Source organism: Lytechinus variegatus, chromosome 2 (assembly GCF_018143015.1).
Source record: "Lytechinus variegatus isolate NC3 chromosome 2, Lvar_3.0, whole genome shotgun sequence".
Classification (NCBI taxonomy): Eukaryota; Metazoa; Echinodermata; class Echinoidea; order Temnopleuroida; family Toxopneustidae; genus Lytechinus; species Lytechinus variegatus.
In genome coordinates, this window is record NC_054741.1 from 65,961,412 (window position 1) to 65,988,416 (window position 27,005).

Genomic DNA, 27,005 nt, shown 5'->3' on the forward strand with positions numbered 1-27,005 from the left:
AAATCAAGGATGCTAATCTGGACTATACAGCATCACAAAATTTTGAGGGCTGAAACTGTACTTTTGGTGAAATACAATGCCTCCAGCATCTAAAATCAGTGGATTCATATAATTTCTTCAACAGGCAATGGTGGTTACTAAAACAAAGGGTAACTGAATGTATTGTTATTCACTCATATATTTTATTGTTTTTTACTGAATGTGTAAGAGGATTTAATTTTGATCAACTTCAAATGAGGAGGTATGATTCTAAAGGCTTCGAATATCAAGCAGTGTTTAACAGGTTTTTAAAACTTTGTATCTTCTATTTATTTGTTAACGATTTCCAGACATAGGCTGTTTTTTAGCTGACAAAGCGGTTGTAAATGTGCTGCGACCCTGTGACCCCATGTCTGATTTTCATGAACTTGGTTACCATCAGATGTACTGTATAAGACTTCAAAGAAGAATACTCGTCTGTAGTGTGTTGTGACAATTGCACATTTCATCCGGGCCTTTCAGGTTTAAAACCAAAAACTTACCAAACTTTCCAGTCGCTTGGCAACAATAGAGGCAAATCTCTGTTCTCCCGCTAGTTCTGAGATGAGGAAGACATATTCTGGTGCTGCCACCTGATTTGATCTATGAGTACGACCTAATGGGGCACAAAATATAGAAGGCTTTCTAAGTGATTGAAAGAATTACTACAGTACTTCCTATTTGAAATTTTTATGTGCATTTTGGGGTTCTCAAGTCACTGATGTTTTCCATGAAAGAGGAAGCCTTTATTATGAACTTTTCGTCACTGCAGAGAGCATTTTGCAAACAATTAAACTGCACAGAGATCCCTCGCATCAGCTACAACAAAAGAGTGTTTATAAATGAGTAACCCTTGTTTACAGGAGATATCAAAAACACTGATGAATTTAGACAAGAAAGTAAAGAAAAGGGACATGTTAATCCCACTACCATATATTGTTCAGGTTTTTTTTTACACTCGTAAGAATGGCAATGCCACGAATGTCTTACCAAACTGTTGCACAGCCCTATCTGCACTCCATGGTAACTCTAATGTTATATGCACTCTCTTCTTCTGATTGGCTACTCTTCTATCGGCCTGCAGTGAGATACCTGAGCTTGCTGCTTCTGAGATGATAGCTACATACTGGATATGACAAACAGAACACAAGTGTTCACAGTAAGAAAACCCTATCCAAACTATAGATTATCATACTAGTGATATCCTCTCCAAATTACAACTTATTTTTCGGTAAATCATGGTAGGGTTGTTATGACAGCCATACTGTTTCATTATTCTGAACATTTTCCTTTGTTGCCCTATCAGCCACAGAAGAGAGCAATCTAAAGATGAAGTTCAGTTACAGGCAGCATAATAGAAAGCCTAGAGAATGAGCATAACAGGCATGACCCTTAAGTTAATTAAAAAGTCTGAAAATCATCTCGAATTACCCTTTTCCAACATGACAAAAATGTTTTCTACAGTCAAAAATATGTTGAAAGGGTGTGAATTCAGACTATAGTCTGAAAAGTGGGATCCATGGCATACAGACAATTTGCATGATTGCACGTAATAGCCAATTATGCAATCAATCGTGAAAATTGAACATAATCATCTGCAAAATGATAGTAATTGATGCATTTTGTGAATTTACATGCACCATGATCTGTGCAAATGAATGTATGAAACCACATAAATAGTGTTGGCCCAACCAATTTGTATCGTCATATTAAAGCCAGAATATTTGAAGCAGCAAATGACAGTCTCGTTTAATATCATGAAAATAATCGTATAAGGCGAATAATTCAAATTATCTTCCTCACACCATGGAATATAATTCTAGTATCTCTCACCTTATCACCTTCCATGAAACGTCTTTTCTCTGTCAGGTTGAGGATCTCGAGTGGAATGTCAAATTCACTTCTAGATTCATACTGGACCCCGGTATCATGGCTGACGACTCGACCCTTGCGACCCGTCATCTGATTATAGTACAGAGATAAAAAGACAAAGTTAATTCTCTTCCCAACTGGCAAGAAAACTAATAGGTGAGCTTGAAGAATTTTTTTTTTTATTTTACCAACTGTGCCTCGATTATTAATTCAAACATGCCCATACAATTTACAATTGGGACTATCAGCTTTCAGACAAACAGACAAATCAGATCGAGTGATTTCAAGTCCGGTGTTGGCGTTGGTGTTGGTGTTAGAATTTGGATTGCTTCCCCTAGCTCTAAAACTTATTCTGAGTCTGTAAAGCTGATCCAGATCACATTATTGACATCTCAACAACCAGTGAGCGACTTTTCAGGAGCATCTTCCTTCTGTATTTGGTGTTATACTCATGTAAAAACTGACCTGACACCAACACCAAAAGGTCAACACTGAACTTGAAATCACCCAATGTCTCCTAGAACCAGATGATCTCTGTACAATGCCTATAGGAGTTACAGAATTCAGTGTTCATTATGTGAAAATCTTGTTCATAGAAATAAAAAGAAATTCATTGACCTTACCTCTGCCACATTATCTGGTCCACCTAGTTGATCAATGAGTTCATCTAGAGTGTTTGGAGGTAGTTCAGCTGACAGATCTTCTAACATATCCATCAGTTCTTGTCTCATCAGCCTTCCTCTCTCATACGCATCCATACCAGGTAGTACGCTACTCTTCGTAGCTACAGAAAAAAAAAAATAAATGACATTTGATAAAGTAGGATGTCAAAGCACTACTCTACAGTGCATTCGAAAAATGGTTCAGTGGAAATATCTTCTAGCATATCGATTAGTTCTTGCTTCATCTGCCTTCTCTCTTTGTAGCTAAATTTAACTTGCATTTATGCATCCAATGAGTAGGAAGTCAAATCATTTATTTTGCACTAGCTAAATAATCGCTGAAAAGCCACAAAAATACAGTGAATACAGTTCACATATAACTTTCTAGTCTTAAAACTGTGTACAAACGGTTGTGATGGGCAGATTCATGCAGGGAGCTGCTCGAGCGAATGGCTGTCATAATGGGTAGAAACAGAGAACCTATACATGGTAATATGAAACACACTACTAAAAGCCATCAGAAGCCATCAGTGGAATATCATGACCCCTTGCATGGATGTTTTCATGGGAATTATTGAAATATTAGGCTTCTGAACTCAAGGACTTCTTTCTTGATAAACAATGATTTAACACCTTAGAGCTTACCTGAAGGAACTGATGATGAAAGACTTTGTAGGGTAGTTGCCGCTGCATCGGTGGACAGAGACCTTGGTGTCTTTGGAAGGATCCCAAGAGCTCTTAAAGCGTTGTCTGCGGCAGAATCAACGCTGTCCACCCCATGAGAGTTGCTCTTAGATTTGGATGAGGGAGATAATGAAGCTTTCTTGTCTTTATCTTTCTTCCTCTTCTTGGTTTTTGGTTCTTTGCTCTTCCTTCCACTCCTGTTTAACCAGGGGTCTGCAAGAAAAATCACAAGAAAAAATAATTTTTCAACTTCACAGAAGTGCACGATAAGAGAGACAACTGTCTCATCACATCTGAACACTACGAAAAATTTTGTTCAGCTCTGTCTATCTGGGGAGCGTTCGATGAAATAGATAGATAGATAAATGGATTTTATTAAAAACATGTCTCGCAGTAAAAACTGAAATGAACATGAATTACAGATTAAAACAATTACAAGACAAAAAGCAATATAAAGTATTAACATAGGAATTAAAATTAAAATTAAGGGGTCACTCTCGCAGTGCACTTAATTGACCTGGACATTTTATTTGCCAAATCCTTGTTTACCTGACAGTTAAAAGTAACATTGCTTCTCAGCGAATCAAATTCAGGGAAAGTTGTTGGATCTGAAAATTTGTAGGACGAAAATGAAATGCCCTCCTGAATAGGCACATTACATGTTTCAAACATCAGACATACACAATTGACATTCTGTTGAGTTTTAGTTGATGCAATATTCATCTGTCTCATATTCCATCTCCAATATTGATTAGCGAAAGATGTCTTCTCATTACTGTAAGGCAGAAATGCTGGGCTCCATAACGAAAAGCTTAGGAATAATTCAAACAGACTAATCAGACAATGTCATCAACAAAGATCAGGGCCCCGTCTTACAAAGAGTTACGATTGATCCGATCAATTTCAAGTATACGGAAATCCATCAATGTCATAATTTTTTCTTTTAGGAATGTGCCCAATGTCCTTTGAAATCAGAGAGAAGCAAACTGAATATTTTGGACAAACATGCATTTTAGATGAAGTTGATGGCTTTCCATAGTTGCGATTGGTCGGATCAATCATAACTTTTTGTAAGACGGGCCCCAGGACTATAATCAATTGCTAAGCTTTATGTTACAAAGCCCTGGGAAGTACTCCTTACCATCGTCTGAATCTGAGTTGCCAAATGGATTGAAGTCGTCCTCGTCATTATCTGAATCAAGGAAAGGAGAGTCATCATACGATGACGACGAAGATGAGAAGCCATCATCGTCATCCTTCTCCACTTTCTTCTTGCTCTCTTTAGTCTTCTTCTTTTTCTCCTGGTTGCCATCATCATCGTCGCTGCCGTCGTCAGAGTCCCCTGATGAGCTTTCACTGTCTTCAACCCACCAATCTCTGGTAACTCCTTTCTTCTTCCACTTCTTGCCTAAAAAGGATATCAAATATTGTCATACATTATTCATAGTTGAAGATGGTGAGGTTTCACTGGAATGTCAATCTAAATGATTAATATTTCAACAAACCCTGCTTAATTGCCTTTTGGTAAATTGAGCTTTTTACCTAATTACAAAATATTTTAGTAACTTTATTACAACAGTGATTTCCAACTTAATGCTGATAGCTACATTTATTGAACCAAAACACAAACTGACTGACCTTTTTTTACTCCTCTTTCCTCTCCTGAACTTTCCAATTACTGTTGACCAATCCAACTGCACAATTTCAGTAGCTTAAAACAATATTTTGTAACTTTTCAGACATAACTACTTTTATTGAAACAAAGGAAAAACTTACCAGACTTTTTCCTTTTCTTTCCTTTCTTATCCTTCTCTTGCTCATCTTCATAGCCGTCACCATGCATGTTACCGTTGAAGCTCAGTCCCAGCATACTCATCGTCTTGTTACGATCAGGTACGGGGAAGTGCTTCTCTATCAGTGTGGTGAATACACCCCTGCAGAGTGAGGAATGGTGAAATGCAAAGACAAACAAGAAAGCAAATTTTACTTATACAAAGGGTTTTAAGGATGACATAGCTCTCTCAGTGATACAAATTAGTGATTGTCAAAAAGAATATTTTTTACATGAAGTCAGTATACAAATAGCAACTGGGGATAATTGGTACAGGATTTTGCATAAGGTGAAAGACGGATGCTCTATTCAACGAGTCATAGTTTTCAATGAGTCATAGCCGAGTTGAATAAATAATCTCTCTCATTTTACTAAATGTGATATCTTGTAACAACTAACATTGTCTGAATAAGTTTATTGTGCTATACAACGCCTCAGAAGTTGCGAATGTACAAAGACTGTGATAAATAGTTAACTTTCCTCCGACAGCAATCCATGAAAATGAGAAAAGAATTATTGAAAGCAAAAAGGGAAATCCCTGAGGCTGAGCAGCATGACTAAGCCAACAGGGATTCAAGCATGCATCTTAGTGAAAAAGTGAGAATTTATCCTGGAGGCCCATTGAATCTGTATAGTAGTATATTTTAGCTAGTACAAGTGAAATTGTATAAATGTTGCATGCCACCTCCCATTAAGATAATTTGGCATTGTGCGCCTAACACAAGATATCAAAGCATGATCGACCACTTCATGGCACTGATTGAATTTACCTCGCTGTCGAGACAAAATCATTGAGTTCCCCTCCTGCTTCTTCTAGGGCATCTAACGTCCTTGCTTCACCAGTCGACTGAAGACCAATTACAACACACTGTTGGTGGAAATGAACATAGAGAAAAATCAACATTGAAAATCAATGCCGTGATTGCAGCAGAAAACAAGTGTGAGCATAATAACGATGGTTATAATGATCATGATCATAATGAATAGGTAAAGAAGAGGGGGATGATGGTGACAATTAAAACTTCTCTTAGATCTCTGCAATGAGAAATTCTACTGAAATTAAAAGTTATGTATGGTACTTTATTTTATTTATTTATTTCTTAGAACATATTTATTCAGGTACAAAAGATCAGCATAAAACTGTTTTTCATCAATGACCTGATGAAAACATAAAGAACAACATAAATCATCATATCAAACATGAAAATAAAGTCAAAATCTAAGTCAAAGATAACAATACTTAGTAACATAAATAAACAAATATTGTTACTTAAATGATAATATGAATCAAACTAAAATATTATAAGTTATCAAAAGGGAACAGCTACTAATTTTAAAACTACTAATTGTATAATTTACTCACTAATAAAAACACTGAACAATGAAATAATTATGGCATTATAGAAAATCGAGTGAAACAACTTCTTCAGAAATAACTTCTCCTTTGTTAATCAAAGAATTAATAAACAGTCAAAATAGACAGCAACTTCAATACAAGCACACAAATCAATTTCTATCTCCTACCTTTCCATGTTTGACCGAATCTCTTGCCAGCTTGACCACATGCTTGACCTTAGCCGCTATGCAGAGGTACTTGAAGAATCTCTGATGAGCTGACCAGAACTGACCCCACATTGACTTGCACATTCGCTGGTCAGCATCCATTAATTTGGCTGCCCTCTGGAATCTGTCTCTAGCCATGTGCCACTGATAACATCAACAAGACGTTTCATTAGATTTGAATAGGATTTACTCATTCAATCTACTGATTTCTATGTTGCATTTTCGAACACACATATACACATTCATACTCATCAAAGTAACATACTTTCACACTTTTGGGGCAAAGTCCCATTAAAATTAACCAACTTATATTATCTTTTTTTACAGTCTTATTTCACTTCATGAACTGCTAAAGCCATAATTTCATATGGACTAGAGGACAGAGAAAAATGATTTCAGGAGAGTTGCATACTATAGTATAAGTTGGGCATTCTTTATAGAAATGTAACCCCTCCCTTGAAACATGAAACAAAAAAGTTAACTTATTGCAAGGCTCGACATTAGCGGTGGCCCGGTGGCCTGAGTTAGCTATATGCACTATTTATCTACTTTACCGTTATGAGTGTGTGTCTACACGGAGATTAAAAGTCCACACAACCTGGGAACAATACAGTTCTTTTATTCTCTTTCAATCAGTTCATATTCACAATGATAGAACAATTTATATATTACCACAAAATAAGCAAAGTAAAATAACAGCAAGCACGATTTACATACAAGATGTACAAAGAATAGTGGTACGTGGTAGTGACTGCAGAATATTTCAGTTTGTTTTATTCATTTTAATTAATGTGGAGCCTTGCTTATTGAATACTGAATTCTGTAATTCTCACGCACACATTGCACTGAGACCATCTAGTTCCAGCAGGCAATGGATTAAATACTTACCAGCTTGACTGATTTGTTGTAGATACGTTTGAATGATTCCGATAGAGACACCTCTTTGATCTTGAAAGTAACTCCATGAAAACTAAGCTGCCTTGAAAGATACGTCCCTCTTAGCTTCATGTCCATAGCTACCACCTCCATAGCACCTACTCCTCTATGATAAATAAATTTTTAAAAAATTGGTTTGACTCACAAGGTTACAAATAAAGTCAACTTCAGCAGGGGCCGCGGAACCGGGGGGGCTTCAGCACCCCCACTTTTTTCCAAAACCGTGTACAAAAACGTAAAATTGACTATATGATTGTGATTTTTAGCATGGTCAGCCCTCCCCCACTTTTTGCTCAGCCCCCCCCACTTTGAAAACCGTTTCGCGGCCCCTGTTCAGAGCGGAGCAACCTTTGGCGGCCATGACTTAGGAACCTAAACAAAAGAACAAAACCACTCTCAATGGTTTATGCAATGAGCCAGGTGCAAAGCTATGTCAGTGTGCGTATGTTATCTTTTAAGCATACTAAAAGCCCCTCAGGCAAAAATTACCATTAAAAAATCCAGCAGCCAAACCAAACTTGGTCTATAGTAAGTGGCCCACCTGACCATGTGTCAAGGGATGTGATGGGGGAGGGGCACTCTCTATTTCTCAATTTAGAGTCAGATGGGAGTCAGCTTTCACCAGACTTTGTGAAATGAAGCATTGGAAATGGCTGTAACAAAGACATCTTTGGGGGAAAGCAAACTTGGTGTGCCACCTAAAAATCTTCAACCAAGCCTGCTTTTCCTTTGGCAAGTGTCAGGCCAAAGAAAAGCGAGACAATGACTTTAACATAAGGCAATTTCAATTGGCATTGCATAACATCTGCTGGTCATAAATCTTGTCACAATCAGGAGATTTATATTCCTGACTGGTGTTAAATTGCCCATGAAAATACATGATAACATGCCTTTAAAAAGCACCGGCTCAAGACTTAACCTAGTCATACTGTCACTCGAGTGAGAAACTACTTTCCCTGCATTCTTTTACTTTTAATAAAAATGTCCTTTATTATGACATTTGAATGAAAATTCACAATGCATACTTCTTATTGGATTACGAGCATACTTCTTATTGGATTACGAAGGGCTTACGCATCCAGACTAACTACATGGACGTATGGGAGCAGGTTCACCGTGTGCTCTAATAGATCCTAGGCATTCAAGGGAGTTTTTCACGGACTGATTTACTCTCAACCAATCATAGGCAAGGATTTGCAGTAGCTTACAACAAATGTCAGTAAAAATCATACAATATCTGTTTCATGAAATGTTTCTGTTGCCCTTTAGCTTACCTTCTTTCTATGGCTTGGATGAATGCATTGAAGTCTGGGAAAGCCGAACCCTTCCCCCAGATACCAAGACGAGACATGTACGCCATGTTACGAGGCTCGGAAGCACCTGTGTAAAGACACAAAATCCTTCATAAGTTATAATGAATTAAAACGAAAGTCAACAGATTATTTTCCACTCTTTGCACAGATGAATAAAAATTTTATTTCAGTAAGCCAAATTTATTCCTCTTTATTCTAACTCTTCCATCAATCAATTTGTGACAAGTTATCCAGTCTTCAAACTTCTGTTAAAATCAAAGGGTTTTTCCTCTACATACATCTATCATCAAATAGTGCGTTGAATCTAGAGAAAGAAACCAAGACTGGTAACCCACCTGTAGCACTGCAATATACCACTCTAGCCTTGGGGAGTTGTTTCTGTAGCTCTAGCACAGTGATACCAGTCTTGGTTGGCTTGGATGATCCTGTAGGTACAAGGTTCTTGGCTTTGTGGCATTCATCAAATACAATCTATGAACACAGAGTCAAGGGGTTATGGTGATAAAAGCAAAACTTAATTATAATAATAACAATTATTTATATAGCACTTGTTTGGGTATTTCAAAGTGGGCATGTGTTCTGACTAATTGCTTGCTTACAACAACAAATATTTTTACAATTTGCACTGAACCCAATGGTAAAAGGCTTACTTATAGCACATTGATCAGCTTTTAGAATGAATAAGATATTTTTGGTCATTTTATCCAGAGACATATGATTTATTTTCAATTGGTTGTTTCGTCCAAATTGCAAACTCGTCTAATATCATTTGGTCTACCATCAGTTGTCCACTATCCACAGAGTCTAATTGCCATTTCTTCTGCTCACCATTTCGTCTAATAACCAGTTGGTCCAATAGCCATTTTGTACACATACTGTTCAGTTTATTGGACCAAGTGTTGATTGGGCAAAATTTAGTTTTTAAAAAGAGATATTAGACCAACTGGTTATGAGACGAAGTTGTCATAGATGAACTGGTAATTAGACAAAGTTATGATTGGACCAAATGGTTATTGGACAAAATTGTTGTCAGACAAAGTGTTGAAGGACGGAACGGCATGAGACTAAATGAAGTTAGACCATGTGGGGAGAGGTGGAGTTGGCAATAGACAAATTGTTAATTTATCAAACCTATATATTCCATCACCCAGATGTTAAATATATTCTACACATTGCCTTATTTCTACAAGCCAAAATCCTTTAAGGTGGGTAAAATAATGTCTATCACTGGGACAAAAACTTAGCTGACTCCAATTCATGACTCTGGTGTCAGCAAGACGTCATGCACTCCTAATGAAAGTTCAAAATATCAATAGCTATAATGAAAAACTAACATACAAAGAATAATATGCATTGATAAAGTAAGCCCATTTAATATAATATATTTCAAGTCTTTTTTTTTTGTTCTGCCTACCAATGTTTTTAATGCTCGTGCATTCAAGAATGGTACAATGCTAAAAGGATACAACTCCATCAAAGTCCTTTCCGCACCAATGCAGGATCTGTTTGAGGCGAGTGCGATACTTGCTACGGTTCTGACTCTCTCCTATCAGGGATGAATAGGTAGCAAAGATGACACCCTTCCTCACATGACCATTCTCCGTTGAGTTGATTTTGGCGTACTTGAACTGCATGGAAAAGAGGAAGTACAAATAAGAAAGGTGGAGGGAGAGAGAGAAGAAACAAAGGAATGAAACAGACAGGCAATGAAAAAAAAGAAGCAAGGAAACAAACAAAGAAAGAAGGAATATGTGAATGCAGAATTATGAAGCAAAGAAACAAGAAAATATAAAGATAGTAAGGATACAAAATAAAAGAGACAGTTTAATAATAATATATGCAAATCAAGATTAAACTCAGTGATTATTTAATATACATTTAGAATCTCTAATGAGTAACATAATATCACCTTGAACTGAAAATCTTGACTATCAAGGGTTTATCCTGTCTAATATACATGTACATATCTAACCCTTTCCATGCAGAAGTTGCTGGTGTTTGCCCCTTTAATAAGTTCCTCTAAGGATACTTCAGCTTTGGCATGTAAGTGGGAATTAGCATATTTATTGAAATCGCATTGACTACCTAACTGCCATGATTATATATTAGAGTCTTCCAGCAGAAACATCAATAGGGTGCATTTTAACATTTAAAAAGTTTTTAAATAGATACAATGATTGTTGCAGGCAAAATTTATTAAATAGTAAATTCTTTTATGTTCAGAGGTTAACTCCCATGCAAAAGAAAATGTATTTTTTCCCACTGTAACACTTTCTGGCACCAAATATACATGTACATATTACCATACTTACAAAAATGTTTCAAAGTTTTTTGTGAAAACAATAATGAAATGAACCCCTTTACACAAAGCTTAGCAATGATCATAAGGCTGATTTTCACACTTTTTTACATTGATATTTATGTGCAATAAGGCATTGAAATCAACTGGAAAATCAATCACTAAGCTTTGTAGGACAAGCCCCTAAATTTAACCACCATACCTTGTTGAGAGAATGAACAGGAATATTGCCGGCACCTATGTCCTTCAGATCTCTCATAGCATCATATTTCAAATCGTTTGAAACACTCAACCTACAATGATAAATCAATATAATAATGTGATCATGTTCATTGCCCATTTGAGTCATGGAAAAAATACAATATATGATAAACAATGCAATGTGTGGTGATATGAAAAAAAATCAATATGTCACTTTCAGATTGAAAGTCATCCAAAATTGATTTCAATAAAATATCTATAAAAAAGTACATAGTCGGTATTAGAGTCCTGGGGCCCATTTCATAAAGTACAGCGTCAGCGTCAAGTCCCAAAACAGCGTCAAATTTTTACTTGCAGCATCAACTTTAATATTTGACGCCGCAGCGCATTTCATAAAAAGTTGACGCTCCAGTAGTAGCGTCAACTTTTTATTGGAGCGTCAAATAGGGTTAAATATTTGACGCTGGTAATGTGCTCAGGCATGCCCAAAGGGCTTTTATAAGAGAACGGATATATAGAGCAAGGTCTGTGATAATATTAATGCTCATAAAGATAATGCTTTCTAGAGGAAATGCCTTTTTTTTCTTTTTGTCCTACCTATCCCCCCCAAAAAAAAAATATTAAAAATTCCTCCAAAACAGCAAATTTTTCAGTTTATCCCAGGACCCAGGGCAAGCCTAGGAAAATAAAACTTATAGATATACTTAAAAATAAAGACAAATGGAGAGGATATTTTTTTCTTGTGGGAAAAAAATAGAGGAAAGTAGATCTATTATGTGGATGTGCTTAATTTAAGGCCTAAATTAAAAGAGCTGTAAACTAAAAAAAAAATTAAATTGCTTTTTTTCTGTTTCTGACTTTAAGTTGTGGCCATTGTTCAATCCATTTACTGAATGGCTATTCGCTGTTGAAAACGATAACTTAAAAATAATTTCCATTATGAACAAAAATAATCTTTTAAGGTCATTTTCGATGTTTCATGCATAAATAGAGCCTACAAATTTACTTGCTTCAGGGTGATTTTTAACAGCACTGCACCAGCAGTGGCCTGCGCCTGCCTTGTTGTTGATACAAAATTGCATTACCAACGCAAATAGTCAAGCGTGGGACTGGGATAAAAATTGTACGGTAGAAAATTTGTTGAAGGTGAAATTTCGACCAGCAATAATGATACATTTTCAAGTTTTTTTAAATAATTTTTTCCCTGGCATAGGGCTAAAATACATTAATTCTCTGAAAACATACCCAATGGAGAAACAATGCTATGTCATCCTATGAAAATTTATATTTTCTTCTTACTCTCTTCCAGAGTTGCAAGCCATCACCATAAAGTCGTCACTCTGCTTCAATGGCTAGTCTCATGCTGCAGACCCTGTTTGCAGCGCAGCTGCTTAATAATAATTTTGCTCCTGAAAAAGTTAACAAGCAAAAAAATATATATTCTTTCATTTTTTTTACTTCTAATTTTGCTTCTCAAAGGTGGAGGGGGGTGGGCACGGGCCGGCTGCCCCCCCCCCCCCCCCCCCGATCCGCCAGTGCTTTCTACCTAAACTTATGACTTAAATTGAAAACAAAAAAACTGGAGAGAAAGGGGATTTCCCCCAATCAGCCTCGTACATGACTATTCAAATGATTCGCTGGAAAGTCAAGCTGACTTTCCAGCGAATGTGCCTTTATGGAATGCAAAGTTGCTAGCATAGCAAGTTGCTAGTATAGCAAGTAAAAGTTGCTATTCTACCAGAGTTGCTATGATAGCAACTCTTTATGAAATAGGCCCCAGATGTTGAAATGGAAGTTGTACTTCTTCTACAAAGAATAAAATTATTCATATGGCAACAAGATAATAGGGGCAACTTCCGGTGAACATGAAACTTTTGTAAAGCAAGCAACTCTTAGGCATAATAAAGAAAATCAATGATTTCTTTTGTCATGATACTCAGTTAAATCAGTCTATCCAAGTTCCTGGTCTTATTATATGACATTGATTTTAATTTCTTACCAGAGAGCTCTTTTCCTGCCAAGATGATAGTTCTCAAGGATAACTCCTGCTACTGTTCTTCCTTTCCCTACACCAGCTCCATCACCTGATCAAATGAGGTTGGAATAAAAATTACAATAGGAATGAATCAAAACCTTTAACTACCATTTAAACAAACACTCATAGCATAAAGGATTTGCCATTTTGTCAAACGTTTGACAGTACACAGAATTTCATGGGACAGGATCACATTCTGTTGAATCCAACAATAATTCAGTGATTCTCATAAACATAAATGTTTTCTCCACTGGATAAACCAAAATTATTGATTTTAAACTTTTATGTGCTATGGGGCTCCTTTTCTCCAATTTAAAAAAAAGCTTTAAATCCAAGGAGTCATGAGGTATTTTGAGTAAAGCAAGATTTAACTTGCCCAAAGACTCCATCTTGAAGTTGATGTAACTCTAAAAAGCAAGTTTTATTATTAATAAAAAAAGTACAAAGCAAAAGTTTTATTATTAATACAAAAAAGTTCAAGGGTACATTGAAACCAACACAAAAAAGTGTAATTTGCAATGAAATAGACCAACAAAACTCTAATGAAAACTGACCTATAAGGAAGCCAGCTCGAGTTCCATTTGGCAGTAATGTCTCGTGTTGCTGACATGCATACGTGATTGCTTCAAGCTGCAAGGAGGAGAGATGCCCATAATCCATAGTACTCTCTGGTATACTCAGATGATACCAGACATTAGGAGGCTGCACGCTGGCAAGTGAACTCGTCTCTACTACGGCATCAGGGTGATTCACACCAACCTTCACTGTAATGTCAGAGGAAAGATGTATACACTCATTGAATTAAATCAATAACATTAACAGCTCTTTTATTATCAAAAAAAATGACATGGTAGATGTATGGAAATTTCATTTGCCAGAAATGAACAAAACATATTACAAAAAACATATATTTCCAAGAACATTAACAGGTGAGAATTGCTTGGATGAGGATATCCAAACTGTAAGATTCAGAGAAGTGATTTAACCTACTTACTGACAGAGCAATGCCTGTGAAGTTTCCTACCCTCCAAGTGTAATTTGTAAGTTTCAGATGATAACATGAAAAATAGTCTTAGGGACCTGTTTCAAACACACACACTGAACAAAGAGGTGCATTTCTGACTGATTGGTTGAGGTTGCAATTTAATGCAACTCTGTCTACAACGGTACCCTGGAGCTGTTTCATAAAGAGTCGTATGTGACATAAAACACATTTAAATGAGTTTTACTATAGAAAGAGAAAATGATTTCAAACTATCAGGAAAGTCACACTAGCTGGACATACATTTTGTAGGCAGAGGTTTCAAGTTTTGAATTTGGGTTTACGTGGTCGCCAACAAATTCATACAAGTATTCCGGTATGACAGGAAATATATTCCTAGTCCAGCTCTCCAATTCCTGCTCTAATTTAATGCTTGCAAAGATAGTTTGTATACTATAATAACCACAAGAATTACTCACATTTACTAGGAGTATAATTTGCATAGGTGTCTGCAAAGCCTAAAGTCTCATCATCATCCAAATCATCATCGTCATCATCATCAATGATACGGAAGGGATGCCGCCTTGTAACAGTTAGTGTTTTGTTTACTCCCTGGATGTTTATGAGACAAAAAAATCCTTTAAAATGTTAAGGGAAATTTGCAGTTAATTATTTAGAATCAAGCCCACTATCCAGACTTGCAAGTGTGATTTTTTTTTTCTCAAGCAAATATCATCCTGGTACAAGGTAAGCTGTTCTGAAATTCACACAGATGTACTTTTAGAGCTATTAACCCTTCCACTGGTGTACTATTTGTCAATTACATTTTTTCATAACTAATGAAGTCTTAAAATCTAACTACCAAAAGCAATGCCAAGTAAAACAAAAATAAAAAATTTCAAGTGGCATGAGATGCATCATCATAAACACAAGATTTCTAAAATCATATGGCTTTCACACTCTTGTATCGCTTATCCAGCAAACCTTTGCATTCTGTTCTGTTTCAAAACCAATACTATCTAGCAGCTTTGTAAATGCACCACCTCAAATCTTGTACACTACTCAAATCTGGCCCAGTTCTTAATCCATTATGCTACATTCTGAGCAGTGTACAATAGTCTTATGACTTAAATCCACTTGAATGATAAATCCTTTGCTCCATACAATCACACTGGAATAATCATGTTAAAAAGAAGCATAACAAGTATGTTAACCTTCAATCATTTTTTTCCCGACAGCAGGTAGGAGGGCACCAGCCCCCACCAGGATCTAGCTAGGAATTCTGCTGGATGATGCCAAACTATTCTTTTTGAAATTATGTACTTGGTTGTATAAGTCTTTAACAAATACAACCGAGTACATTATTTCAAAAAGAAGATCTCTATTTCATTTGTTTATATTGGTTGTTGCACCATGAGCGTCTCTGGATGGTGTGTGCACTCAATAAGATATCACAATTATTATTATTACAAAAAAATATAAGCTAATTTTCTCAAAAGGTACATTTCTAGACTAGCACACTGTCAATGAGAGACCACCATTCACTCTTGCTTTAACTAACCTGAGAAGTTGAAGGAAAGAAAGGAGTCTTCATCTTTACCGAAGGGTCATCTCTCCTTGGTAGTTGAAAAGAAGCCGACCGAGGTATAGTTGTTCCGTTCCTGATCACACTTGGTGAAGATGATCTGTTAAACAAGCCCGCTGGTTTTGTGACTGTTTGAATAGTTCTAACACCATCTGATTTCAAAAGGGCTGAGTCTGTATTTGATCTGGTAAGACCTGGTGGCTTAGCAGTATCATTGAGGACTATCGTCTTCTTGGTTGCTTGCTGCACACCCGGGCTTGATGGCCTAACCAAAAACTTGACAAACTGCTTGTTCAATGGTGTCCCTCCCTGGATGGTGTTGAGTCTTGATAAGGTATTAGAGCTGGTTTGTCCCTTCTCGGATGTTGTAGTGGTCAGGATAATGGGCTTGGTGGTGACTATTTGCTGACCATCAGGTTTACTGCTGATGATCTTTAGCACACTGGCCGGTGAGGTGAGGCTTGTTGACGATGCCGCGGACACTTGCCGAATGACTATGGTTTGTTTGGTGGATGTTGGAGTGACAGGTTGGTGGTTCTCTGTGAAAGCCCTAGCAGTACTGATTACATTCTGTAATTTTAGAAGTGAAAGGATCTCTGTTTTCAAGTCAATAGAATTTTTGTGTCATAGCTTGACAGACATCTTTAAAAAAAAAAGGTATGCATCCAGACTGGGATACCCATTTTGAAAACTTTGAAGGCAATATTTTACAAATTTTTTGAGAGAAAAGTTGGTCAATATTACCAAGAATAAATATTCTCAATGGTATGTGTACTATTCTAAGCATAGAGTTTGAAAAAACTGAAGGCAAATGAAAATGTATTAGTTGTCTTCAGAGTCGGGACACTCCCATCCAATCTGATTCTAGTTCATCAAAGACACACAGCAAGAGAGATATAATTACCTCCTTTTATACCTGAAAACTGATTCTGCAAACTACATCATTTTATAATTCATTCTTACAATATTCTACAACTCCTGGGTAATGCTGTAGTTCAAATCTTAAGATATTCAAGTGAACAAATATCAGAGCTGTGTATTGCAGTATAACTTAAGATAAGTCATCTTAAAAACTCAATGATTAATGAATTACCTGAGGCCCATTGTTTGAGCTTGAAGGTGCACCTTGTAACATCTGGAGAAGAGGATCTGATTCTTCATCTTCCTCAACACCACTGACAGCCATGGCCTAGGAGAACGATGAGGAGGAGAGAAGAAAGAGATAGGGAAAGGATATTAGAAGAGAAGGAGGAAGGTAAAGGAGGAGAGATGGGGAAAAATCAGAGGAGAGAAAAATAGAGGGCAAGAAGAGAGAAATGGGTTAAGGAGAGAAAAACAGAAGGAAAGATAGGAAAGAAATGATGAAAGAAAAAGATTGGAAGGGTGAGATAAAGAGAAAAGATGAGACAAAGTGTCATAGATGGATCAAGGGAAGAGAAAGATAGAAGGGGGAGCAGATAATAAACGAATGAAAGAATGCAAATTAATACCGTAAGTAACGGTGTATTAACCGCACCTTTTTCTCGGCGGGATAGAAGCAAAAGTCGGGGGTGCGGTTTATACACGGTGACGGGTTTGAGCCGGCCCGCCGTAACCCCTCCCGTACATGTACGATGTCTGCCAGTTCACAACACATCGAGTGGCCGGGCGTAGCCGCCCAGGCAATGTCGTTTACAGGGGTATGAGCCGCGGGTAATGGGAAGCAATTATTACGATCTTAATTAGATATTGTCAAAAACAAACGCACCCACCTTCATGACACTAATTTTGACTTTATTCTCAATTCAAAGTAGTGAAGTTCCCTGGCTAAGTTAAAAGGGACGCCAAGCATACTCGGTAAAATTTTGTCACCGCTGAGCGGGAGTTGAGTGAGCTTCGAGATTGCGTTGTAATATGGTTAGTGCGACTTAAGCTGGCGCTATTAAAAGTTCCGTTTCGCGCCAGCTCGTTTTTTTCCTTCCTGTTTGCTCTTCATAAGATACCATGTAAACCACGCACGAGAGAGACGGCACGAAGCCGTAAAAAACAACTGGAAAAAATGTAAATTTCTTTGTTTCTTGAACTTTCCTGTAATCCCGTATCCAAAATTCATGCTAAAACATCAAATTTCTGAAAGTGATTGTGAGGTTGTGATGCAAGAAATGTGAATGTTTCTTCCTCCTACGCTGGGAAAGACACAGATCATAATTTGATAAGATGTATTGGCATGACTGCTACTGTATGTAGTTTGCAATGAAATGGCAGTTCTGTGTGTGTGTACACTGTGACTGTGAGTGAGTGTGTAAGTGGCCAATATTGGCGGGACCGTTCTTTCTTTCTAACATTTGTAGATGAATTGATCAAGAACAGCAGATTTCCGCATACCGGTAATCTCTTTGGATACTTAACTTTGAAATCTTAAACTTAGTTTTTGTTTCTTCGTACCTCAAATATGCATGTAAATGTGAGAAGTATTTTTTTTTTTTTTTTTAGTCCAAAGTTGGGGGTGCGGTTAATACACGGGTGCGGTTAATACACCGTTACTTACGGTAAATAAAATAGAGAATGAATGAATACATAAATGAAACAACGGATAAAGAAGAGGGAGACAATGAGTGAAATACACACTAACAGAAAAGATAGGTAAATGTACTGGATAGGACACAAGGACACTGGACACAAGTGTATATCTGTCTGTGTCTCAGGTAACATTGTTAATTGTTGGTGTTATATTGTTTGTCAACACTTTCTAATGCTATTTCATTTTAATTGTTCCATACGGCCCCAATGGATATCAGTCTTCTGTTTGGATAATTGTGATAAAAATAAAAAGAAAATGAATCTAATATTTTTTAATTATTTTCATCTAGATTGTCTCAACCTTGGTCTCTGCCTCAGACCCATCCCTGCTAAATGACAATTTGGTGAGGATCTCCCCTTGTATAACACCATCTCAAAATCACTCACCTGAGCCAACACACTGCTGGGATCAGCTGGGAGAGAATTTGTCTCATCATCCTCCTCCATAGACGGGTTCAATATATCATCTAATGAAAGTCCACTCTCACAGAGGGCGGCAGACAAGAGATCTGGTGGATTGCCTGAATCTCCCATGGCAATTAACGCTAGCAATAAAAGGAATAACAAAAGAAACTATTTTAAAACAATACTTTTGAAGAACTTATGATCTGCTTCTCCTACATCTTCCATTCTTGCTTCTCCTCTTCATCTTTTCTGTTTCTTCTTCTTCTTATTTTCCTCTTCTTTTCCTCCAAATGCTTCAATTCTTCTCTCTTCTCTTCATCCCCTCCTGTTCTGGCCTTTGTCATTCCCCTTTATTTGACTTCTTCATTGTCAAAGTCTTCCTCTTCTTTAATTTTATTTTTTGTTTTCCTTCTTTATCTCATCTATCATCCTTCTCTTCATGTTGATTTTGTTCTTATTCCTTCTTCACCTGATGGAATCATCATCTTGGAGAAGTGAGATCACACATTTTGAATGGTCGCAATGGTAAGACAATGGCAATAATTAAATCAGATTTTTAATATTTAATATTTAAATATTTGGCCTAGAGTAATGTTTAATAGACCATTTTAAATGTTTTTTTCAGCCCTATGGAACAGACTCAACAGGTATGCGTGTATGATGCAGCAAGCTCAGCTGCACGGCCGCCAGGTGCGCTCGCGCAGAGGCGATGGTCGGGCAGTGCTCTGCGGCCGCTTTTCACCAAAATTGCAGCTCATTGTAGCGGCGTAACGAAAAATATGCGAAGCTTTGGAGCGGATTTCTTTCTTCTTTTTTCTCGATAAGAAGAAAATGCTATGCTTTGGAGCAGCTTTCTTTGTTCGTTTTCTCAATAAGACAAAAATGCTATGCCTTGGGCTTGGAATGGAAATTTGAGTGTAAAAATGGGGGTCCCCTCCGTGGCACATACCCACTATGCATTATATACTGAGTGCCCCCCCCCCCCCGGGGGACTAGGTAATACAATGTAATTCCATGATTTTTTTTTTTGTCACATACCGGTACCGGCCCCCCGGTACCTAACCCATGTTTTTTACCATACTTACGGGACTAGCGTGATTTATGGTCCAAATATTTCACCAAATTATGAAAACAGAAATTATGCACATACCACGATTATATGGATGAAGGTCTAACGAGTGGCAGTTTCCCGACATCGAGGCACAGACTGGAACCTCAAAAAAACAAAAAGTTCTCTCCTTCTACCCCAGTCTCGATCGGTCACTTTGTTATGATTCATAGCAAAAATGGCCGATTGAGCTCCTTGGGTTACCCAGTACCTAGACTTTGTGTACATGTGTCTCTATTGACCTAAAGCTTCAGTCTCTGTATTTTGGTTGTTCCGCTGAACTACGTTGGCTCCACTCACCAAACATAGACTGTAGAGCTTGGGGGCCCGCACCTACAGCCAACGTATAGTGAACTAGCGTTTTATAGATCGCTATTAAAAACTGTTTTTTAAGCGAAATTTACAGTTTCATGGTTTCCATTATCAGGGAAATATAAATAGCTGAAGTAATTGCATACTTTGGACCGGAGTTATTGAAATAAATCCACTGGATGATTGAGAAATCTGTCATCTCAGACATTTTCACCTGACCTGACGGTTTTTCTTGCAAGTTGCCATCTTGAAGGACATTATTATCGTTATTAAAGGACAAGTCCACCCCAACAAAACTTGATTTGAGTAAAAAGAGAAAAATTCAACAAGCATAACACTGAAAATTTCATCAAAATCGGATGTAAAATAAGAAAGTTATGGCATCTTAAAGTTTCGTTTATTTTCAACAAAATAGTTATATGAACGAGCAAGTTACATCCAAATGAGGGCACTGATAACATCACTCACTATTTCTTTTGTATTTTATTATATGAAATATGAAATATTTTGATTTTCTCGTCATTGTCATGTGAAATGAAGTTTCATTCCTCCCTGAACACATGGAATTAAATTATTTCAACATTTTGTGTTTCAGGCAAGGAGGTCCTAATCGTCAAATTCGTAAAAATTGAAATATTGTATAATTCAAACAATAAAAAACAAAAGAAATAGTCAGTGAGTGACATCATCGACTCTCTCATTTGGATGTAACTGGCTCGTTCATATAACTATTTTGTTGAAAATAAGCAAAACTTTGAAATGTCATAACTTTCTTATTTTACATCCGATTTTGATGAAATTTTCAGCATTGTGCTTGTCTGATTTTTCTCTATTGATTCAAATCAACATTTTTCTGAGGTGGACTTGACCTTTAACTTTATAAATGTCTAAATATATTGCATCATTATCATTATTAACTTTATAAATGTCTCAATGTATTGCTGCTGTTGCGGTAGCAACAGAAGCAATAACCTCTTCCTTCCTCACACCCTTGCAAAGCTCTGGAAAACCTTCTGCCTACCCCAAATGACTTATGGCTCACAGCTCTTGTGTTTCACTCAATCCTCACTCAACAAACTTGATTCTGCCCAACACTCCCTTTTCAAGAAACTGTTGGGTCTACCGAGATCTGCCCCCAATATATCTCTGTCTTCCTGTTAACCGACCTACTTCACCTCTCCCGAGAGATTGAACTGAACACTTTTCTTCTGATAGGACAACTCTTCAACATTGATCATAGTAGATTCGAAATTTCGCTCATTCCTCCATGCCCTCTCCACCAAGACTCCTACTATCATCTATTGGAATAAGCTGCTGTCCAAGTACAACCTTCCCTCACATCTCTCCTATCTGAAGATTTCTCATACCACCGTTGGAAAAGTTTGTGCAGGAGTTGTATGATGCCCAAATGGAAGAAGCAAGAGTGTGCATTGAGAAATTCTCATCCCTCAGCCTTTGGAGTAACCTCTCAATGCTTCCCAAGATATTGTTATTCTACCCTTCTTCACTACCGACCCATCTTCGATCAGCTGTGATTTTACGTGCTCAGCTGATTACGTCCACTAATTCCACACAAAGACGCCTAGTTACCATCGGGAAGAGCCCAGACCCAACCTGCAAGCTCTGCTCTCTGGAGGAAGAAACCACTACCCACTTTCTTGCCTCATGTCCAGTCTTTTTGACGCAGCGTCTGGACCTTCTACAGCATCTTGAGAACCTTGACTTGCCTACATCCATCCTAAATGACTTCACTGGAAATGACCCCCTCATACTCGCATCCTCCATTCTCTTCCCTTCACACTCCCTGTCCTCTTCTTCTGCTTCCTCTTTGACATGTCACTGCTTAAGGTACATTCTAAAAATTCATCTATGCCGGCAAAATCATCTAGAAAGGACCTGAACCCTGCGGCGGCTTGCCGCCGATCTCCGTAGACCGGAGGAAGGAAATTTACAAGTACAAGTACAAATAACTAGTATCGTTTGTCTTCATGTAGTGTATCGCATGGTATTATTGTATTTGTATATTGCCTTGTAGGTGTGCTGGTGGTAATGCAATATCGATATCAAATTTGTAAATTGTTGACGCCCTCTCCGTTCGTTTGTAAATTTATATTTCATAGTTTGGCTGCCATTTTGATCGTTTTTTCCTTTGTCCAACCCAACTAAACATCAGTAAAGTATAATTTTCATCTATATCGTTTAAAGTATTTTATAAATGGAATATCAAGCTATGAAAGTTTGTAGTTTATATACTATAAATCCTTAGAGTGTAAATTCAGTGTATAAAATTACACCAAACTGTGGACTGTGGATTGACAAAAGTGAAGGTGTGATAACACATGCGAGCCCACATGGACACTTTACCATCGGTGAATGTCAGAAAATTGTTGAACAAATCCCCAGAAACGACAGTTATTCCTGTCTATTCTGTAAGTTACATTTGAATACGGACGGGGCCGGGGTTCAAGACTCCACTTGTTCACTGCTACCATCCTGCCTGTGGTGGAGAATCTACAGGTAGGACTTATGCTGTATTGAGCACACACTTTGAAAAAATAAATATCATTTTTTTGACCAAAATTACCAATTTCCATACATTTGCAATTTATTTTTCATTAGTAACTTGGGAATGATTTTTGTATTCACTAGAGCACTCAAAAACTTGATTTTTTGGCATATTTCTGTGTATGCCCTCTATTAGTATTGGTGGAAAGTAATATGGTAAGAAAATTTTAATTTTTCAATCTCTACTTTTAAGAAAAAATGATTTAAAGGATCAAATTTATTTAAGAGCCATATTATATGATAAAAAAGCTGTAATGGAAACTGACAATGTAAAAAAAAAATCAAGCATTTGTCCCAACAAAAAAGAGAAAATAACTTTAAGCCAAACATTGCAAACCATTATTTTGCCACACATGGAGATGTAATTGTAACTGAGAACAAGGTTAGAATCACCTCGTTCTCGGATGTATGCTCTCCAATTGTGCAAATATTCATGTCTAATTTTCCCCCATCTGTCATTCAAAGTATCACGAACTTGTGCAATTTTATAAATGTGATACTTAGCCCAACATGTTTACAAATCAGATCAATCTTAATGACTTTACAACATTAAAAAAAATGAATAAAAACTCACCGAAATTTATGCGTGATGGCGATTGATCCTCTGCGTTGCTGCTATGGTGTTCAACAGTAAAAAATCAAGAAAGAAAAAAAATTCTCACGAAAACAGAGAGGTTTATCCACCCGTTTGGACGAAACTCAGCTCGTGATGCATTCTGGTAAGGAAGTCTTGATAGCCTCTATCGAGACGAATTGGTAATCTTGTTTCGTCTCGATATTTAAAGAGTAAAACAGTGTAAGTGACATTATTTCCTGAGGATATATAAATTAATCATCATAGGTCCTTTCACCATACAATATATAGTTTATTAAAGAAGGAAGTGCACTGATGGTGCTACAACTATTCGTTCGAGGCGGAAGCATCAAAATAGGGGGGGGGGTTATCTTACACCCTCATACTGCATGAAGTCTGAAGTTTTAAGCATATTTAGTTTTATTCTTATAAACAATATTATATTATCAAATAAGGCTTAGGTTAATGATAGCGAGTGCGCCTATCTCTAGATTTTTTTCCCTTAGATGTTAACCTAAAATGAAACATTCTATAGAATTTTTGTAATCATACAAATGATTGTATATAAATTGTCTAGTCTTCCCATTGTTGCCACAATCATAAAAGTTGATTATACGGGGAACCTTTTTCACGACCTCTGCTTTCTCAAGGTTTCTTCCACATTAAGTTACATATACATCAACTCAACCTCTCAACCCAGGTGAGGTGAATGGGTACCTGGCAGGAATTTATTCCTTGAAATGCCACAGCGCTGTAAAAGGCTGCGGGGCTAAAGCCAGGGTAATAATATCCAAGTCCTTTGGAAGCGCATAGAGACGTTATTTATAATGTGTTATGCGCTATACAAGAACTGTCTATTATTATTATTATACATGCATTTTGCTACTTGGCACGAATGTATTGTTTTTTACGTAATTATTGTATCCTTTTCATGATGATGTTGATATGAAAATATGTACATGTATGCTTTTATTTAGGAAATAAATGAAATGAAATGCGAAAAAAATTCACAAGTAATGCAGTTTTTGAAATGCCAACAATAAAAGAACTTAATTGTTGGCATTGCAAAAACTGCATTACTCGTCGTGAATTTGTTTCGCATTTCTGATATAATAGTCTTTTCACTACTAACCATGGCGTTACAGACAGGACAGGGGACAGCCCCCCCCCCCCCCGTGACGGATTTGGCCAAGAAAAAAAAGGAAAAGGGGAAAAGGAGAAAAGTAGATGAAGACAAAGCGGAAAGAATTTAACTATATAAAGTCAAATGCGAGGAAAGAGTGAAAAGAAAGGAAAGGAGAACTTAATGTGAGAAACTCATCCCGAAATGCTAATAAATGAATGAGAAAGGGGAAAGAATTAAGAGATAAAAAAAATGTGAAAGAAAGAAAAGGAAAAGTGTAACAAATTATAATATGTTCTATTGCTATTTAAGATTCATATGACAAGGGTATGAAATTTTCTTGATGTTGAATTTTACTAAAAAAATATTTGCCTCACTCGAAATGCTGTGTCCCTTCAAATTTCTCTGGAATAATTTGTTCTCAATTTTAGATTAAAAACTTTTTTTTTGGGGGGGGGGCTTTGCCTATTTAATTCACTGCCCCCATTCAAAAAATAGTTCCCAGGGCCTTGTCAATTATAGCCAAGATTTTTCTGGAAATAAGGTTCAAATATTTGACTCAGATCCCCTCCATTTGGATGCGATATTTTTTTTGCTTGTATACGAGAATCGCTCCTTTCTTCCTTCCTTTCCTCCATTCTTTTTTCTTTCTTTCTTCCTCAGTCTTTTTTTTCTTTTTTAGGAGGAACTATTCACTCTCCTAATATTTAGGGGGACTTGTCCTCCCCCCCCGCGTCCTTGACCTGTGAGTGTGACAAAAATATAATTCTGATGTAAAAAAAATAAGTGTCAGGTGATGAAAAGACTACCTTCGCGAGAACAAGCTTCACCGGAAACAGGAATTGATCAGAAGCATGAATAATCCAGCTCTGTGGTCGCGCTCCCATAAAGCTTTCTTTTATTCAACACTAGAGGGCATCACGGCACTCTACACAAGGATTCTATTTGCAGAGGGGAATTAAGAAGAATTTCCCGACAATTTTACACGATTCCGAAAGCAGAATTGGAAGAAAGGATCATATTTCTTGGATGTCAGGAGTTACAACAGAGCTGCAGTTACAAAATCTTCGTTTGGTTCCCGACAATCATTGGTAAGTCCAACTCTTTTCTTCATAAGTTAAAAAATTGCCAGGAAGCAGGCCTAAACACCGCACAGTCCCATCCCCAACCTTTTGCTGTATGGCAAATGGTCGGGGATGACGAGTGGTTAGAATGAGCATGAGTGGACTCCATGATCAGTAGAGGCGCTGGTCAGAAAATTGGGATCGTCCCAGTTTACAGGGACTGTCTCAGTTTATAAGGATTTCTTCACACAAGAAATCTAGGAAAGTTCATTCACCTGTCAAGTGCCGACACCAATCAAGTGTGCTAGTCAATGTAAACATATCAGGTTTCATAACAAGATTATTGGAAGACGGTAAGTCATGAAAAATAAAGGGTGAACTGGGGGGATTTGAGGTCACTGAATCTATTTTTAGCACTCTCAATTTCCGAAATTGCTGTCTTTGTCCCGAAGGGGGAAGTGAAAAAAAAACGTCCCCATAAACAAGGACAGTCTAAATTTATCAAGACATGATTTGTCTTGGTTTATGAGGATATCCTTGTTTTCTGGGACAATCCCAATTTTTGGACCAGCGCCTCTACTGATGATGAAGAAATACTGTACGGTTTGTCAAAATATTGGCCAAATCGTGGTTTTGGGAACCACTCATAGATTTGTGTACGCGCACTTGTGTACAGACTCAGACTAGTGAATGGAGGTGGAAATAGGGAACCGTGCGTGTGACTAAATAAAGCGCTGCTGTATGAACTTGAACGGTGGTTCCCAATTTGACGATAATGCCAAAATATTTTTTAAAAAACATCATCATGCAAGGTGTCCTTAAGACTATGTTGGCCTGGACCTGGTGTGTATTTATAGCCCAGCCAGGCCAGGATATGGCTCAAATCGGCCTCTGGCAGTGGCATGTCGGAGCCGGAGCGGAGGCTCGATCGCGCGGAGCTCGCTCGGGCACGGAAAAACAGTGGCCGGTGCTTGTCTTGGAAGTTGGCTATACTAGGGGATGGCTAGCATGCGATGCCCATGCGTGACGAAATCTCGTTCGCACGCACGGGCCATTGACATGATTGTCATTGCGTGCAATAATGATGTTGCTTATTGACAAAACAAAGTCATTATTATTATGATGGATTGTTAAAAAGAAAGGCCAGACAGAATTTTATATTACTCTAATAATAATAAAAAACAACACCATACCTAACTTGTTAAGCCGTTTTTGTAACACTGTGATTACATCCAGAAAGGAAGAACGAGTAATCGAGTCGCAGCCTATCCGCAGGTCGCAGAATTGGATTGCAATGAACGTATATTGCCAATT

General features: G+C 37.3%; 1 protein-coding gene across 2 annotated transcripts in view; it reads right to left on the reverse strand.

The window, feature by feature from the left end:
* The window catches only part of LOC121408694 (protein strawberry notch homolog 1-like), a 51,628-nt gene extending 24,623 nt beyond the window's left edge, over positions 1-27,005 (reverse strand). Inside the window, exons 1-22 of one of the 2 annotated variants that reach the window (XM_041600242.1) lie at positions 26,885-27,005; positions 23,505-23,545; positions 18,928-19,085; positions 17,075-17,170; positions 15,958-16,551; positions 14,876-15,008; positions 13,969-14,178; positions 13,379-13,463; positions 11,381-11,471; positions 10,346-10,507; positions 9,215-9,350; positions 8,841-8,946; positions 7,519-7,672; positions 6,592-6,774; positions 5,838-5,935; positions 5,013-5,170; positions 4,378-4,644; positions 3,198-3,449; positions 2,514-2,674; positions 1,852-1,980; positions 1,009-1,144; positions 522-634 (exon numbers count right to left, since the gene is read on the reverse strand). In XM_041600242.1, coding sequence (XP_041456176.1) covers positions 522-634; positions 1,009-1,144; positions 1,852-1,980; positions 2,514-2,674; positions 3,198-3,449; positions 4,378-4,644; positions 5,013-5,170; positions 5,838-5,935; positions 6,592-6,774; positions 7,519-7,672; positions 8,841-8,946; positions 9,215-9,350; positions 10,346-10,507; positions 11,381-11,471; positions 13,379-13,463; positions 13,969-14,178; positions 14,876-15,008; positions 15,958-16,551; positions 17,075-17,170; positions 18,928-19,074 — 3,411 coding nt within the window. In that variant the 5' untranslated portion in view covers positions 19,075-19,085; positions 23,505-23,545; positions 26,885-27,005. The remainder of the gene's footprint in view (positions 1-521; positions 635-1,008; positions 1,145-1,851; positions 1,981-2,513; positions 2,675-3,197; positions 3,450-4,377; positions 4,645-5,012; positions 5,171-5,837; positions 5,936-6,591; positions 6,775-7,518; positions 7,673-8,840; positions 8,947-9,214; positions 9,351-10,345; positions 10,508-11,380; positions 11,472-13,378; positions 13,464-13,968; positions 14,179-14,875; positions 15,009-15,957; positions 16,552-17,074; positions 17,171-18,927; positions 19,086-23,504; positions 23,546-26,884) is intronic. The other variant, XM_041600241.1, reaches the window with a different exon arrangement.